The 19,492-nt window shown below is 35.3% G+C and overlaps 1 protein-coding gene across 5 annotated transcripts in view; it reads left to right on the top strand.

The window, feature by feature from the left end:
* Nucleotides 1-19,492, top strand: part of LOC111053311 (steroid receptor seven-up, isoforms B/C) — a 181,952-nt gene that overhangs the window by 29,938 nt on the left and 132,522 nt on the right. For all 5 annotated transcript variants that reach the window (XM_039435608.1, XM_039435606.1, XM_039435609.1 and 2 more), the window contains one exon: nt 17,880-18,029. In XM_039435608.1, the coding sequence (XP_039291542.1) occupies nt 17,880-18,029 (150 nt within the window). The remainder of the gene's footprint in view (nt 1-17,879; nt 18,030-19,492) is intronic.

Genomic DNA, 19,492 nt, shown 5'->3' with positions numbered 1-19,492 from the left:
TTTCCGTATATTGTGTCAAACATTTACACCATGAATATATGATTATTTTATATTGTGAATTTCGAGATATTTCATGCCCTAAACTTGTTTTCTTGGTAGAATTGGAAACTGTTCACATTGTAAAGACTTTTAGATAATTCTTTACTTCTTGAAACTCATCTTGTAATATAAACATGTGTGTCTCATTGCATGAGTGATGTGGAAAAATATGATGAGTATAAGAAGATACACGTTTCACGTTACATAAGATACAGAAGATCACGTTTCAAAGTGAGTGGGAGAGAGAGAGTGAGAGAGAGTGAGAGATTGATTGATTGAGTATTTTATTTATGTAGATTACAATATATACTGGCTTATACACTTACATACAATAGCTTACAATACAGCAAAATCATAGATGAATTTACAAAATATAAATTAAGAAAATAATTAATGAGCTGTATATGATATGAAAAAAAGCGATTTGTAATAACTATAGATAAAAAATATATAATATTGTTAAGCATCTACATAAATTGGCGGAGCTTTGGACATATGAATGTCCATTCTTGGGAAAGAATATTGAAAATATCCTCCCCACTAACTCTACCAAAAATATAAAACTCTATTAAATACCTCTCTATATAAATAAAACTCTCTACCAGAGATAGAGAGAGAGAGAGTGGGAGAGAGAGAGAGTGAGAGATTGATCGATTTGATTGAGTACTTTATCTATGTAGATTACAATATATACTGGCTTATACACTTATATACACACTTATAGAATATTAAAAATATCTTTCCCACTAACTCTACCAAAAATATAAAAATCTCTATAGATTACCTCTCTGTATAAATAAAACTCTCTACCAGAGATAGAGAGAAAGTGAGAAAGAGAGAGAGAGAGAGAGAGAGAGAGAGAGAGAGAGAGATAGACAGAGAAAGGCTAGTTTTTTATTATAATTTGTTTTTCACTGTCATCTTCTGCAGATAGTTGTTATTTAAGTCATCCAATATCAATTTATTGTTGGTTCTTGATTATCAATACTATCCCAAATATATTTTATTCATCAATATATATTTCATGTACGAGATTAAATAGTCTGGAAGTTATTCTTTTTCTCCTCAACCTAAAGTGAGGTCCACGTTATAATGGCAGTGTTTGATGAGCAATTGTATTTCTATCCTTGTCTATCATTCAACAAAGTGGATCTCCTCCTCGCTCTGCCAGATTGTATTTTAATAACGTAGAATTGACAATTGATTAACAAAATACTTCATCTTAACTATGAAAATTCATTACAAAATATAATTTCTTGCTTAATGAAATATAATTGATTATTTTAAACAAGAACGAACAATCAATATTACATTAATGAACCTGTATCAGGTACCTTCAAGAAGGCATTGACAAGACAGAGGATCGGCAACGTTGTTGTTCTCCCATTATAACCTGGACCTCACTGTAGGACGGACCTAGGCCTTTAGACATCCCTGGCAATTTGGTAACGCTGTGGAGTTGAAAAAGGATGGAGTTACATGCTTTGTCTATAGACGCACAAGGATAGACAAGCAACGTTAATTAGATGATGTCGTTCAAACGTGGATTTAACCATTGAAGAAATTAACATTCAATCCTAAACAGTTTATTTCATCCATCATTGAACAAAAATCATATTCAGTTTCACATTGAATTGAAATAGGACGATGACCACCTTCAAGGACCAGACTATACTCGGCCACTACATTCAATGAGCTCGTACCTTATAGGTACACTCTTGACCGTGAAAAATAGATACAAATATTTTACTACTCCACTCCGGCCGTACTGTCGGTTCCGCGTTCCGAACTCAACTGAAATTGTTACGTCATGACCTTGCAAAGACGGAGAGAATGTGAAAGAGGAAGAGTGAGATATGAGGAGAAGAGAAAGAAGAACGTTAAAATAAAAGAGTTTCCACTCACGCCCGCGCTGGTTGGGAGAACCATAACCACTACAGCTCTTGATCGGCTAATTTTCTATAACCCGTAGTGTAACCTATAATACTAGTATCACTCGAATATAATAGACAAGGTGTTCTGAAAAAAGGTGCTCATAAGTCAGGGCGTGATTCCTCACATTAAAAGAAGAAAAAAGTTCTAATTAACATAGTTTATGGTTAACTCAGTTTATGGTTAAATAAACTGAAAAATTGAATAACAAAGGTCTGAAAATGCTTAGTTACTAAGTTATACCATAGAGAAACAATAGCGTAAGTAGATATCCCATGGTATAGGGTGTTCATGTCGCAACTTCTACTGTTATCTCAAGCCGATAGTCCACGTAGTTCTTTCCTGTGAAGCTTTATGACGCTGGTAGTCTCTCATATTGTGCCGTTCATACACTCTTACCCGGTTAAAACAGTAAAAATCGACAATAATCGACAGTAATCGGCTTGAGATAACAGTAAAAGTTGCGACGTAAATGCCCTATACCATGGGATATCTACTTACGCTATTGTTTCTCTATGGTTATACAGAGTTAAAGATTTCGTCTGAATTTCAGTTCCCCTGCTGAAACTAAGCACTAGGGGTATTTGTTGGCTGTTGATTAAGGTGTACAATTTAGCGTTCTTTATGTTAAATAAACTGAAAAATTGAATAACAACATTTTCAGAACTGTAGCTACAGTAATTTTCAAGATATGTGATGAAATACGCGAAAATTGGTCCCGAAAAACAAGGTTTGAAGCAGATTTACTATGTTAAATGTACAATAAACACACAATATTTTTTCACAGAACTTGTAGAAAATTCAATTTCGAAGAGAAAGATGTAAAATGAGTCTATAATAGCAAACGAAACCTTTTAAAAAATAATCCTTAATTACATACAAAACGCATGTAATGAGAGCTTAACAACAGATTTTGTATTTTTCAAGTCATTCCGTTAATTGAGAGATGGGAAATCGTGTACACAGACGTACTCATACACACACACAGATCAATACCCTAAAACCATTTGTTTGAACTCAGGGGACCTTGAAACGTATAAAAGTATAGAAATTCGGGTAAATTATTTTTTTTTTGGAAAGCAATACTTTCCTTACTCATGGTAATAGGGCAAGGAAAGTGAAAACCACTTTTTTGGACTCAGGGGACCTTGAAACGTATAGAAGTAGTATAGAAATTCGGGTAAATTAATTTTTTTTGGAAAGCAATACTTTCCTTACTCATGGTAATAGGGCAAGGAAAGTGAAAACCACTTTTTTGGACTCAGGGGACCTTGAAAATTATATAAATATAGAGATCCGGGTACCTTAATTTTTTGGAAAACAATATTTTCCTTACCTATGGTAATAGGGCAAGGAAAATAAACCCCACTTTTTTGGACTCAGGGGACCTTGAAACGTATAGAAATATAGAAGTTCGGGTGCCTTAATTTTTTTTGGAAAGCAATACTTTCCTTACCTATTGTAATAGGGCAAGAAAAGTAAAAATGAATGGATAAGATGATGTGATTCACAGTTACCATACAACGGAACTTTATAGCACAGGAATCAACATCAGGATGTTGCTTGCAGTAGAAACGGGGGTCTTGCAGATTCTTAATCAATATTCAAGCTCAAGGTGGAAGATGAGCACAAAGAGAGAGAGAGTGAGTGTGAGATGGTGTTGAAGCGGAAGAGAAAGAGAATAAGAGAGAAATAAAGGAAACGTTGGACTTTCTCAAGCATGAATGTGATAGCCTCAATCTCCGGAAGAAACAAGTCTTTAGGTGGGTGGAGGAGTAATCGTCCTGGGGTGGGTAGGGGAGAAGAAGAGATTAGAGAAGATTCTGAGATGATGTGAGTAGTGGAGAGTGAGTGAGAGAGTTGTAAAAGAGAGAGGAAAGAAAATACGTGAATATGGGTTTGATAGGACAAGGTTCTGACTGCAACAAACCTCATTTCTCCGAAGCTACAGCCGCAGAAATCTTCTAATCAGTTATTTCAAACTTTCTCAGTTTCACTTGCAAAATGATGGAGATTTTGCCTGTGTAGTTCGCTGAAGCTATTTACAATGTTCTTCGTAATGAGAATGGAATTTCTAAGGATGTGCTTAGGTTTACCACAGAGCTTAGACCATTCAATCTCATTTATTGATAGAGTTTTTGATGTAATGTAACTGAAGTATCACGTTATTAATCTATATGGGGCCCCATTTATGAAAATAATGATGAATTAATATTATTTAATTACATCAATAGTGGAATTGCTGAAAACATTTAAAATTTGTCGAATCGGAGAAGCTTTGGTGTTAAAATGAGCAGGTTCTATAGAGAGGTCCACGTTATAATGGCAGTGTTTGATTAGCAATGGTATTGCTATCCTTGTCTATCATTCAACAAAGCGGATAGCGCTATCCATCTCTCGCTTTGTTCTGTTGCCAGATCGTGTTTTAACAATGTAGAATTATTAATTAATTAACAAAATATGTCATCTTAATTATGAAAGTGTATTATGACATTATTGATGGATATAATTTCTTGCTTAATCAAATAATATGGGGGACCGAGCTTCGCTCTGGAGTACAAAAGCATACAAATTTTTCACTAAAGAAGAAATTATAATAACATTCATACCGAAATGTTCCTTCTAATAACATAAAATTGAGATTAATTCTCAGAGGAATGCAAAAATTTCCCTCACATAGGCCGAATTGCACAAAAGCCGGTTAAATTTTAATCCTGATTAACGTCACGTGAACCAAATCAGAGATCATTTCAAAAAGATGGATCCACTGGAATTAATCAGGATTGAAAATAACCCGGCTTTTTTGCCATTGGCACTAAGTACCTGATTGAATGATTACAAAAGTTCAACAGCTGAGTCATAATTTTGACACAGTCCCACACACATGAACTCGCTCACTCACTTCCATCGTCAACAGACGACCAAATAATTATTATCAGATGTTTTTCCAAGGATGAATAATAATTATCCTTTTAATGTCCTACAGCGAGTTTTCCAAGGGATGACACCTGGTGCAATCGAATCTTTATATTATAAACCTACTATGTTCTGAATTTGGTGAGAATCGTTAGAGCCGTTTTCGAGATCCGGTGAAATACAAACATACAAACATATAAACATATAAACATCCAAACATCCAAACATACAAACATCTAAACATCCAAACATCTAGACATTATAAACAGAAGTTGCTCGTTTAATAGTATAGGTTAATTGATTATTTTGAACGAGAATATTACATCTATTAACCTGTATCAGCTACCGTCTATAGAAGGCATTGACAAGACAGAGGTTCGGCAACGTTGTTCTCCTATCTTTCTCCACTGCCATTATAACGTGGACTTCACTATAGTAATCAACAATAATTATTAGCAGTGACCCCCATCTTAAAATACAGTAATAATGATAAGAGGAGACATTTTCATAATGTCCAGCTTCTGTGTTACTCACAATGCATGTCAGTCAATTAACTAATTTTGTTCCAGTGCTCTGTACAGCTGTTACTAATTTTATAATTATCTACTGGTACTTCTACACGGTACCCAACCCTTTCAGAGACTCTCTTTCTTCTCTCTAGCTTTGTCACCCCCCCCTCATTCCTTCCTTCTAGCTGTTTCATATATTTTAATTTCTCTCCTCCGTTTTGTTTATTTCCTCTCCTCTCCCGAGTATATTATTGACCGAACGTAGTGAGGTCTATGTTTTAACTCTGATTCTCTTTTGTCTGTCTGTTTGTATCACGATTACGGCCAAACACGTTGATAGAATTCGATGAGATTTGACAGGAATATTCCTATTTCAACTGCGTGTCGATGTTTACATAAGGTTTTTTTTGAAATTTTGCATTTTAAGGATAATATGAAAAGAAAAGGAATTCCTCCATACTCTGATATCACTATATATATCATCTTATTTGAAGATAGGATCAATCAGACTATAGAATTATTCATAATAAATTAGCCGACAAGTGGATTATTCTTTACACAGATGTCTGGCCGTGTCTATTTCTATAAATTAGGGTTTCAATATTATTGTTATGATGCGTGCCATAGCCACCTCTAATACAAGGTCCCAGCCTACGATATTGCAACGTCGCAGTGTATGTAGGCCTAGAATCTAATACATGATTGGTGAAAAAGATTTTAAGAAATACCAGCTGATCTCTTTCACCAATCATGTATTATGAGCTGTGATTCTAGGCCTACACTGCGACGTTGCAATATCGTAGGCAGGGGCCTTTTATTAGAGGTGTCAATGTGCGTGCCCATTTGAAAAACAAATTTAATAGGTGATTGAAAATAAAAATGATTGAATGAACTGAATGATGCTGATGAGATTATAATATTCTTTATTGAAAAAAGTTAATTTTAAAATAGTTGAGAAATATTTTTATCAGATGGAAAGAATATCACAGAATTTGATAAATCATCATATGAGATACAAATTCAAACGTGAACTGAGTTTATCAACATAAGTCAGTTTATGATCTTGGAGAAAACAACAGTTTTTAAGAGTAAATTAAGATTCAACTGTGAATTGTGATTCAACTGAATCAACTAGAACAGGTGACATCAGATACTGGTGGATGAGAAAACTACGTGAGGTCTACTGTTCACAGAACTACTAGTCATTTAAATTCTAGTATTCAGGAAACTTCTTTCTTGTTCTATCTCGTTTAACACTCTCTGACTGTCTCTCTCTCTCCCTGAGTTTCTCTCTCTCTTTCTCACTCTCTCTCTCCCTGAGTCTGTCTCTCTCTCTTGAATTCCATTTTAATAATCAATGATTTGATTTTATTTACTTACATTATTATATTACTTCATTAATTTTCTGTTCTCAAATCTTCATATTAATTAAAACTTCTACAACATTTTCATTTTTAAATAAATCTTCAGTTGAATGAATAGGAGTGGCCGTAGTCGAGTGGATCAGATGCTGGCTTTATGATTCAGAGGCCCGGGTTCAAATCCCGGCCCGGGCAAGATATTTATCTCGGGCCACTCCCGTGTTTCGGATGGACACGTTAAGCCGTCGGTCCCGGCTGCCTAAAAAGCAGTCGTTAGGTCATGTCAGAGGCCCTGAAATTGATCAGTTGCGACCTGAAAACTCTGACACCAGACCTGAGCCAGCCAGGTCACTCGATATTATTATTTATTAGTTGAATAAATGAAATTAACGTTCTGGTAGAGAGTTAGTGGGGATGATATTTTGAATATTCTTTCCGAAGAATGGACATTGATATGTCCAAAGCTCTGCCAATTTATGTAGATGCATAACAATATTATGTATAGTTATTCCATTTAGCTTTTTTCATATCATATACAGTTCAATAATATTTTCTTAGTCTATATTATGTAATTCATCTATAATTTTGCTGTATTGTAAGCTATTGTATATAAGTGCATAAGCCTGTAGTGTGTCATCTACATGAAGTACTCAATCAATCGATCTCTCTCTTTCCCTGAGTCTCTCTCTTCCTCTCACACACACTCTCTCTCTCTCTGAGTCTCTCTCCCTCACTCTCTCTTTTTCTCTTACATTCCACAGTAGCTCGTGTCAGCTACTCAGTGGATAGCTTTAATTGATGACGCAATATCTACAATGAAAGTCTATTACTGGTGGTACTTTTATTAGTCGGGTCTCCCATTGCTAGTTGACAGAATCAGTCTCAACGGAACGATAAAAAAGTTGAAATTTTGAAGTGCGGTGCTTATCTCTTCTGTGCAGCTGTTCTGTTTGTCTACTAAATGGAGGAAGAATTAAGCTGAAAAGAATGTAAAATGATGATTCCAAACAGGAGTGAAATTGAATGTTCGAAGGACTCAGAATCGAGATCCTTAGATAATAGAATCAGGATAGTAGAGAATAGTTGAGGAATGGATGATATTCTAGAGGAGAATAAAATAAAAATTGCTGTCGGAAATGAAGAGTTCTGGAAAAGACTAGGAACAAAAAAAAGTAACCTCAGATAATAAGATCAGGAACTTGATAGTAGAGAATAGTTGAGAAATATACAGGATGATTCATAATTATGGTAAAATAATTCAATACGTGATAGTAGAGGTGAAAATAAGAAAAAAGTTCTCATAAACATATATCCATAAACGCTTCACTAGCGAGCTATACAGAGTGAAAGATTTCGCCCGGAATACAGTTCATCTGGTGAAATACACCGATGCAGAATTGTTTGGGGACTAGTTTTTGAAAAATTTATGCTGGATTCATATGGAAAAATAATTCTTTTCAGAATCAAATTCTCTACAATTTTTATTGAGGGAAATTATTTGTTTACTGGTCATTAAAGAAAGTTATTGGGCATTAAACGTTGAAGTCTGTGTTTTTCTACTTAGATTTTTTGCATATTTCAACTTTTTTCTCAAAAACTACTCACACTACAGCTTTCAGACTAGTTTTATTCAATTTCTCAGATGTTTTTCCATTTGAATCCAGCATAAGTTTTTCAAAAACTAGTCCCCAAACAATTCAGCATCGGTGTATTTCACCAGATGAACTGAATTCCGGGCGAAATCTTTCACTCTGTATAGCTCGCTAGTGAAGCGTTTATGGATACTGAAGCGATTCAGTATCGGTGTATTTCACCAGAGGAACTGAATTCCGGGCGAAATCTTTCACTCTGTATAGCTCGCTAATGAAGCGTTTATGGATATATTTATGTTTAAGAAACTTTTTTTCTTTTTTTTACCTCTACTATCACGTATTGAATTATTATACCATAATTATGAATCACCCTTTATAATAATTATATAGGAGAATAAAATTAAAATAAAGAGATCTGGAAAAGATTAGGAATCAAAAATACAAGTAGCCTCAGATAATAAAACCAGGAACTTGATAGTAGAGAATAGTTGATAGATAGATGATAATTCTATAGGAGAATAAAATAAAAATTGCTGTCGGAAATAAAGAGATCTGGAAAAGACTAGGAATCAAAAATACAAGTAGCCTCAGATAATAAAATCAGGAACTTGATAGTGGAGAATAGTTGAGAAATAGATGATAATTCTATATATATATATATATATATATATAATATATATATATATAATATATATATATATATATATATATAAAAGCGAAATGGCACTCACTCACTGACTGACTGACTGACTCACTCACTCACTCGCAGAACTAAAAATCTACCGGACCAAAAACGTTCAAATTTGGTAGGTATGTTCAGTTGGCCCTTTAGAGGCGCACTAAGATATCTTTTGGCAATATTTTAACTCTAAGGGTGGTTTTTAAGGGTTCAAATTTCGTCTTTTGGCATGTATATTCTATATTCTTATTCTCTTAATTATAATTGAAAAATGTCCATACCATATGTTAATATAGAACTATAATCTAGAGAGAGTACCTCTTCGAAGGAGTTGTTAACTGGTAAATAAATTAATAATTTTGTCAGGTTGGCACCAAGTTGAAGATTGAAATAATGCATTTATTGGGCATTCATTGAGCACTGCTACTTCAATCAGAGCTATTCCTGGGAATATTATATTAGTAGCCGTCAGGCTCGCTTCGCTCGCCATATCCGTGTAGCCAGACGTTTAGTCTGAACCCCCGACTGGATCGTCCTTACATATGATAAAAATGATCAAATGAAAAATGCAGGCGAGCGAAGCGATCCCATCCTTGGACGATCCAGTCGAGGGTCCAGGGGGCGGAGCCCCCTTTCTAGACGGATATGGCGAGCGAAGCGAGCCTGACGGCTAGTAGGAGAATAGAATTAAAATAAAGAGATCTGGAAAAGACTAGGAATCAAAAATACAAGTAACCTCAGATAATAAAATCAGGAACTTGATAGTGGAGAATAGTTGAGAAATAGATGATAATTCTATAGGAGAATGAAATTAAAATCTCTGTGGAAAAGTAAGAGATCTGAAAAATATTAGGAATCAAAGAAACGAATAAGAAGAGGAAATTAAGAAATTGTAGTGATACAAAGAAATATCAAGAAAAAGAGAAATTTATTAATCGATTATAATGATTTATTAAGGGCGGAATTGGCACTCCAGGACCCCTCTGCCACAGAACCCTTGAAAGAGGAAAAGAATACCTTTCTATTTGCACTTAAGTTATAATACAGAGATATTGGATTAGATTGGAGCTCTTTATTTATTGGCTTACATGCCTACACTAATTCACATTGAATGACGGTATTATTCAACGAATTTCACAAAGTATGAGAAATTAATCAATGAGATTAAGACTGGATGCAATTTATTAGAACATCGATGGTATAATATTGTGATGTAACTTCACAAATCGGCGGTGTTTCAACAAATTTTAATGATAATTGAGAAAGATGGCGGCTAAAATGGAGAAAATGTTGTCAAAAACAGGGTTTTTCGCGATTTTCTCGAAAACGGCTCCAACGATTTTGATTAAATTCATACATAAAAAAGTAATTGATAAGCTCTTATTAATTTTAACAAGAAAAATCGAGAGGAAAAGATTGAGCATGAAAATCTCTACAATTAATGTTCAGTAACATTCTCACCTAAAATTGAAAATAAGCTCGAAATTCGAGAAAATGTGATAATCCAATTGCAAACTGTTGGCAACTGTTGATTCTATTAAATGATTCACTATGAATAGATAGCAGACCTCGTATGTCTCCAGCGTCATTGTCCTGTCACCAGCTGGCTCAGATCTTTGTTTATAAGTAGACTTGAGATGCGCGTGAACACTAGCGTCAGGTGATCAATTCTCTTAACGACAAGGAAAGTTGTGTGAGTGCGCCACACCAGATTTTTTATTCATGTATGTTACAATATTTACTGGCTTGTAAACTAATTTACATTAAGTGACGTTAATGCTGATTATTCCACGAATTTCACAAAGTATTAAAAATTAATCAATGAAAATAAAGTTGAATGCAATTAGGATAACGACAATATAATATTGTGTTGTAACTTCATAAATCGGCGGTGTTTCAGCAAATAATTAAAGAGAGAGAGCGAGAGACACCTTGGCCTTGACTTCGACCTTGACCTTTATCCAGCCCTTTGATCTTTACCTTGACCTTTGACCATTGACTTTGATCTTAAACTTGACCTTGTCTCAGAATTATTGGTAAAATTAACCTACTGATATCATTCGTCTCCCTGGTCCTCTTCTTCCATCTATCTCCCCCTGCATGATGAACTGCATTTTGTTATTGATTAATATTTTTAGATTCTATGTGCTAAATTTGGAAATTTTAGTCATTCCTGTTTTCCCGGTATGCAATCCACAAGTTGACATGTTTTGATGCGAACAAACGAACAAACACAACCCTATTCTCTCTTATTATATAGATAAGGCATATGTCTCACCGTCCATCTGACTGTTAATGCCAGGTCTACACGACAACGATATTTGCGCAAACTTGGCTCAAAGCCAGGTTTACGCAAATCTGGCTTCAAGCCAAGCTTACTCAAACCTCTGTTCACACGACACCAACTTTAACACAAACCTGTATTATAAACTAAACCATATATAAATGCTATACGAAGTCTTTGAAGTTTTTATTAACTTGAAATGAATAGTAACTCAAGCGTCCTCCTCCTCCTCGACCTCCTCCTCCACCTCCTCAACCCTCCATCCCTCCTCCTACTCCTTCTCCTCCTCCTCCTCATCTAATCCTCCTTCTCCCCCACCTTCTCTACCACCTCCTCCACCTCCTCCTCCTTCTCCTCCTCCTCATCCACCACCTCATCCAACTCCTCCACCTCCTCCCACTCCTCCTCCTTGTCCTCAATAATAATAATCAAGAATACTACTTATCAAGTGAAGAGTGAATAACTATATCTATTACATTACTATAGAGTATATAAGATAATTCATCAATTAAAAAATCTTCCTTGTTTTTGAATATTTTTGAAAATTGACCTCGCACTTATTTAATTGGAGGGTGCTGAATCTGAATCTGAAATCGCGAATTCTTTATCTTCATTTTGAAGCGATTTAGGTTTTGATGGATAGATGAGACATAATCGTTTCCTAGAAAAATTGACGCAAATATGGCTGAGATTGATCTAAGAAAGCACAAACCTTCAAACCTCAGAAATTTACAATGATCTCCCGTATACACGACGCAAACTTAGCGCAAACCTGCCAGGTTTGCACTAATATCGTTGTCGTGTAAACCGGGCATAAGGCAATCTGGGTCCTGATGGAAACTAACAACCTTCAATCGAAACTATAGAACTCTAGCGCATGCCAAATTCCAGATCACTGTAAATTCTCCAACAGTTTATTACAGAGGATGCTGATAGAGGAAACCCTCGGCATTATGATAAAGGACATAATGTCCTTAACACACGGATGAAGGAAGCAAGTAGTGTCCTCGCCATAAGGCCTCTTGGCTCGGCCGTATAACGTGGTCAAAACAAAAGGACCCGACAACCACTAGCCAACATATTAGGGATGCAATATATTCATAGTATGTAAAGTACTGCTTTTAATACACACAGCCCATATACCTGTATTGTTCCAATATTATATAGGGGACCAGCCAACAACACAATAGGTGCTAACTTATTGAAGTATTCTCTTTCCTTATCTAAAACTGTCGTTACGGGGAGAATATGGATGCTCAATTTTCCGTTTCATAATGTCTTCTCCTTCATCATTCTCTCTGTCTCTCTTCTTTTGCCTCTGCTCACCTCGTTTCTCCCTCTTACACTGATTCCGCTCCGGGAATCTACCGATTGCGCACACCGGTCAGAATGTGTTTGGCCACTCACATATTGAACGTAGCAAAGTGAACGTCCGTGACGTCATCACGAGTGAGTGACGTCATTTCGCTCTCACCAGCAGTCAACATTAAGTTCCTCGACTGAAGGAACTTAGTTCAAGTTCACTCCAGTATCCTAAGGGAGCTTCAAGCAGAACACTACTGTATTATGACAACATATTAGCCTATAGTTAATTAAATACATATTTCTATCCTATGATTCCATTCCAATTGATATTAAAAGATTGAGCTAGAACCATGATTGTAGGATCCATTCATTAAGATACAGACATCTTGAATGAATGATCTCTGTCCAATTGGTTCTAGCAAACACATCGTCTCAATCATTGATTTTAATGTTTTGACTACTGTTTTGACTACAGAGACAATGTGGGTGATAGATATAGATATATTTTATGAAAAATGGTAACGCACATATCGATTTTTGGATGTAAAATTTTTTGCAGGCCTCATAAATTCTATTGGATTACAGAGATGATGTTTGTCAAGTTCCGTTTAATCTGATAGAATTTTAGAATTTATAAGGACGGCAAAAATCTAACGTTCAAAAATCAATGTGTGTGTAACTGGCTTTAGAGTCATATAAGTCCGATACAAACTTCAATTCATGTTTCTAAGAATCGATACATGCTCAGGCTAGTTTTTGCAAAAAGAGCTTGTGAGAGGATCCTTTGTCAAAATTTAATCAATAGAATAGTGCATTTATGCTTGTCGGCTCCATAGGATTTCTCCAGGGTCCTTATCACTCTCTCTTATTATTTTTGAAGCGATATCATCATCTGCTGAAGTGAGACTGTCCTTTTCACAGCAACCCCTTTAATCAAGTCCTTCAAGTTCAGTGATGCTTAGCTAAGCGCTGATTAAGTTCGTCGCTTGCGAACAATACAAAGTAGCCGTCATGCTTAATACTTTCAAGCGTCGTTCTAACAAGAGTGTAGTGTGCTTCCCTCTTGTTTTACACCGTTTAACAATGGAAGTATGGATTACCAAGCATCTATAAATACTTACTTCGCCCTTAACTGAATAAATAGTTATAAACCTTCAGGATCTCAATATGAACTCCTCAATTTAGCATGATATATCCTATACTATTAAACCAGCAATTTCTGTTTATAATTATTATTTAACAAAAATCCTAAATAAATGCTGTATATCACCCCGAAGACTCCATCATTGAGCAACCACAAAACAGAAGAAAAATAAAGTTCTAGTAAGTCCAGTGGCTTCGTATAAAATGAGCGCTGCTGTCCAGATATTGTCAGTTTGGTGTAAGGGTAAGCATGCCTTACTAGCAATTGGGAGGTACCGGGTTCGATTCCCGGGCTGGCAACTAATTTTTGGATAGTAGTTCTCATCGAATTTCCATCTAGCTGTTAACCCTGTTGTCAATGTCTGCAGTAGCAGAATTCTTCGGGGTGATATACAGCATTTATTTAGGATTTTCGTTAAATAATAATTATATATTAATTAGCATTTGAATAAATGCATTCTCTATTTAATTTCTGTTTACATGTTAACATTTTTTGTTCATTATGTCTTTATGTCACCGGATCTCGAAAACTGCTCTAACGATTCTCACGAGATATGGAACATAGTAGGTTTATAATAATATGAAAATTTTATCGCACTAAGTCTCATCCCTGGGAAAATTCGCTGAAGGACATTTAATGATGATAATTATTCATCCTTGGAAAAACAGCTTATAATTTAGTTTTCTGTCGATAATGGAAGTGAGTGAGCGAGGACATGTGTGTGGGACTGAGACAAAATTATTACTCAGCTGCTGAGCTATTTTGCAGTCATTCAATCAGGTACTTAGTGCCGGTTGTACAAAAGCTGGTTAAATTTTAATCCTGATTGATTCTTCCAGGAGAACCAATCAGAGAAGCCGTCTTTTTAAAATGGTTTGAGGTGTTTTTTACTCATCTATCTAGTGTTTTATGTATATTTTATATTTTATAATTGATTGGAAAAATTAATTCTGATTTCGGCATAACAGTCTCCAGCCCAAAGATATTGATTCCTTGTCACTTCACAAGAAAAATCAGTATTTCTGGATCAACAATATTTACAATCAAAATTCAAGATCGTAGCTTGGAGAAGCGAATTTTGATACACTTCTGACGCTGTGTTCACACTGAAAAAATGTTCGACAAGCATGTTTTTTTAAACAGTTTGGGCAAATTTTGTTATGTTTGACAAACAATGGCCAGTGGTCAATATTTGTAAGTGGAAAAACAGGTTTTTGGAAAAATAGTATTTTTTTGTTTGATAACAATGATTGTCCAAACTTCTCAAAATGTTTGTCCCTGAGCTCCTCAACAAACATGTTTGCCGAACATGTATGTCGAACATTTGTTCAGTGTGGACACGGCTTAACATACACTTAAAAACTCTTGAGTTGTATTTAGTGTACATCAATTTATGAAATCGTTTTTGTGCATCAAGCATGATCTTGTCCTATAGAGCGTGATCTTTCGGCTACACAGAGCTGATTATTCTATGCTCAGCTGCAGTGCAGCTAATAGTTCGAACCAGCCACAGCGGGAGATGAACGTTCTGAAGAACAGTTATGAGCCGCCTATAGGCGGATAGGTTACCTGCGGAGTGAGAAGTCCTTGAATTCTCTCAACTATTAAAAGGCACTCTTAATCGACTTCGCTAAACTTTTAATAACTCTAATCGGTTCCCTACACTTTCATTTACCCCTCACTACCTTCTACACACACACACACACACTCTCTCTCTCCTCACTCCCCTCACAAACACTTTCTCTCTCATCCTCACTTACTCACTCTCTCTCTCTCTCTCTCTCTCTCTCTCTATCTCTCTCTTTGGGGTTGTGTGGCAGAGAGGACCAGGAGTTCTAACTCCTCCCTAATAAAGGCAATTAATCAAGATACAGAATTTCAAAAGAAAACTAATGGCAGAACCTGCACATCGATATCTCAAACTGTTTCAATTATCTCAACATTTAAATATACTGATAAATTATACATAAATTAAATGAATGAGTACGTACATTGAATCATCGAGTGTTAGTAAACACTAATAGTAGCTTCTACTCACAAATTTAACACTTTGAACAAAAACAAATTGTCATAGAAAATTTGTCAACGTCATAGCATTTGCTATCGCAAGTAGTATTATTAATCACGCGTATGTTAAGGTGCGTACATATATACGCGCCGCGAACATGAGCAATTCACTTCTAATCAGCTGATTATATCTGTATTTATACAGAAAAGGTAAGATACAGATATAAAAAGTTTGGCATCAGCTGATTAAAAGTAAATCGCTCATGTACGCGGGGCGTAAATCTGTACGCAACTTCACAGATTTACAACTTTACAATAGACAGGCAGACAGACGTTAACGGAGGCTAGTTAATATGAAACTTATAAATAAAAATGTTGTGTATTATTCAGCTGAAGTCATGTGTCGGGGCATAGGGACAGTCTGTGTGATAACTTCCAAATAGCATCAGCTTTTTTAAATGAATAAAACAATTACCGAAATTTCATGCAATTGATTCCAACTGACTAAATGATAAATCACAACAAATGTTTCTCCTATGCACTATCAATGTAATATTTATATCCTGAAAAAGGACGAAGGTGTGAGTCAATTTTGTTATCCAACGAACGTGACCTGTAAAACTGTTCGAAAAATACGTGTTCTAAATTTGAGGCTGATTTATCAATTCTTTCTAAAGTTATTGTAGAACATACAAACTAACATATGGATAACGACTTTGGCCTTGGGGTCAAAAGTGAGAACTCGCTTACGCTTGTTTAATTAATAATTCAGATGATTAGTTCTACGCTTTTTGTACGATTTTTGTTTGACTGAAAGAAGAATTTCATTATTGAATTTTTCCGGCTAGCGATTGTTCAATCAATCTCTCTCTCTCTCTCACGACCGGTCATGGTCGTGTGTTGATGGGAGGGATAATATTATTTTCGCCCCACTTGGATGTAATGAGCTGGTTTTCGTGCGTCATATGGAGGCCGAAAATTATTGTTTTCTGACCAGGCCGGTAAAAGTTTTACGGCCCTAGGGCTGTAAAATAACCTTGAAGTTAGCTGATTCTGATTTGATGTGAACGTGTTTACAAAATGGTTTATGAAACGGAATCAGTTTATGCTTCTAGAATTGAATAAAATATTCTGCAAGATTCTATCATTTTATTTGGATGAATGAAATACAAATACAGTAAGTTATTATAAACTATTCAGATTCGATTTTCAGAGTAGGATAGGAATTCCAACCTCAACTTCCGCAGTCCATAACAAACATTGTTGACATCCAGATTGTCCAAATTTCAAGTGCGCTAAAACAGCTGATCAAAAAACTTCTCATTTTGTGTTCATTATTCAAGAATCAAAACATCCATAATAACATAATCTTATTTCCATTTGAAAGAATAAAAAAGTATAAACTAAACCTCCCACATTAAAACATAATTGACCATAATCTTTTAGGTTATTTAGACAAATTGAGATCCACCCAAACCCAGCTTAAGTACTGCGTTTACCACTAAACCTGGTGGATAATTTTGTAACTACTTAAAACTATTAAAAACAACCTATTTTTTCGGACATGTTATTCATTATCAAAATTTGGGAACAGAATAGTTTTGGGCGATGCCTGTTGTTCTTTCCCGATCATATTTATTCGATTTGTAATTGTATCCACTGAAAATGGAGAAAATAAAGATACTTGGACAATTTCCTGATATTCAGATTACCGTACCTGAGATTTGCTAGACCTATGACCTTTCAGTTTTGTGCCTAATAAACAATTATTCTCATAGATATATATTTGTTTTTTTTATGGCGAAAAATAGCGTTCGCACCACGGGCAAAAATGTGTTTCCCGGCTCTCAATCTTTTCTAGTCCTCGGACTTGAAAAGATTGAGAGCCGGAAAAGTCTCATTTTCGGCCCTAGGTGCGAACTATTATATCCTTCTTAGAGAATCGACAATTTTATTTGTTGAAACACCGCCGATTTATGAAGTTTCATCACAATATTATATTATAGTTATTCAAATTGCATTCAATCTTTACAATCTTACATGACCCGTACTTTGTTGTTTTCTTATTGGTGTGAAGATTCCTAATCTTGTATTTTGTCTTCTTGTTGTAGGTTGTAAGAGTTTCTTCAAGAGGAGTGTGAGGCGGAACCTGACGTATTCGTGTCGAGGGTCAAGGAATTGCCCCATCGACCAACACCATAGGAATCAATGTCAATATTGCCGATTGAAAAAATGCCTCAAAATGGGGATGCGGAGGGAAGGTGAGAATACATTTCATCAAATACCATACAACACTGTTCCATACTATGGGCCCGGTTGCACAACAGCCGGTTAAATTTTAACTTTGATTAATCCCACGAGAACCAATCAGAGAAACCGTCTTTTCAAAAACGCCTTCTCTGATTGGTTCTCGTGAAATTAATCACTTCACATTTTTGATCTAGAACAGGTTTCCCACTTTCCTAAAAATAATCATTTCATTTCGAGTTCCAATTCACTCAAATGTATGGATAAGCATCACAATAAATCAAATTAAGTCATTATTATTAAACAATAATCTGAATTAAACGCTGTAAATCTCCTCAAAGACTTCTGCTAATGCAAATATTGACAACAGGGTGATGGAAATTCGATGAGCGCTACAATTCAAAAATTATTTCAGTCCGGGTAACGAACCCGGTAACTCCTTATTGCCGGTCAGGAATGTTTACCCTTACACCAAACTGACAATATCTAGATAGCAGCGCTCATTTTATACGAAGCCATAGCGGCCAGCTAGTCTACAGAAGGAAATTCCCTCACACAGGCTTTGCCCTTGTGAGGAACCTTCTTCAAGTTTTGTATATGAATATTGCATATTGTTTGTACTTTCTAAGAAGAAGAATAAAGATAATTTCAATTACTGAGATATTGCATTTATTCAAATGCTAATGAATTTTTTTTCAATTCCAAATTTGATTTATTTCGCTTAACATAATACAATATCGGGGCATCGAGCTCCGCTCGTTATTTATTTATCGACTTTTGATAAACCGAACACAATTCTTTAAAATGATTGGGGAAGTACTAACAGGCACAGACCAAAAATGTTTCTTTCCCGATTTCTGATTCATACAATATAAATAGTCCAGGAAGTAGGTTATGTTCCATACACTTGAATTCATGTTCAATTTTCTGTTCAAACATTGAAAAAAAAATTATAATTCAGATTATATAGAAACCAAATTAAATAACACTCACTAATCACTTGAAATTGTCAAATAATGATCAACTTTGAAAATTATGATATAGGAGGATTATCATGTCATGTCAACAAATCAGATTATGTTGATCAAATCGATTAAATTGTCTAGCTAGATCGAATTTCTTGCTGTTTCATTATGATTACACAGCTGGAAATAATTCTGTCTCTCCCCCAAACAGTAACACGCATCTTCTGTTATCGCGAGACGACGAAATTATCATGTGTTTTCCAAGGATGAATTATCCTTCTAATGTCGTTCAGCGAGTTTTCCAATGAATGAGACCTGGTGCAATCGAATCTTTATATCATAAACCTACTATGTTCCAAATTTCGTGAAAATCGTTAGAGCCGTTCTCGAGATCCGTAAAACACAAATAACCAGATATAAAAATAGCCAGATATAAAAATAACCAGATATATAAATACAGAAATTACTCGCTTAATATAATAAGATTATTACAAAACATTGTAACCAGTTTG

This window comes from Nilaparvata lugens, chromosome 9 (genome assembly GCF_014356525.2).
Source record: "Nilaparvata lugens isolate BPH chromosome 9, ASM1435652v1, whole genome shotgun sequence".
Lineage (NCBI taxonomy): Eukaryota > Metazoa > Arthropoda > Insecta > Hemiptera > Delphacidae > Nilaparvata > Nilaparvata lugens.
This window is presented reverse-complemented; position numbering and strand designations above follow the sequence as displayed.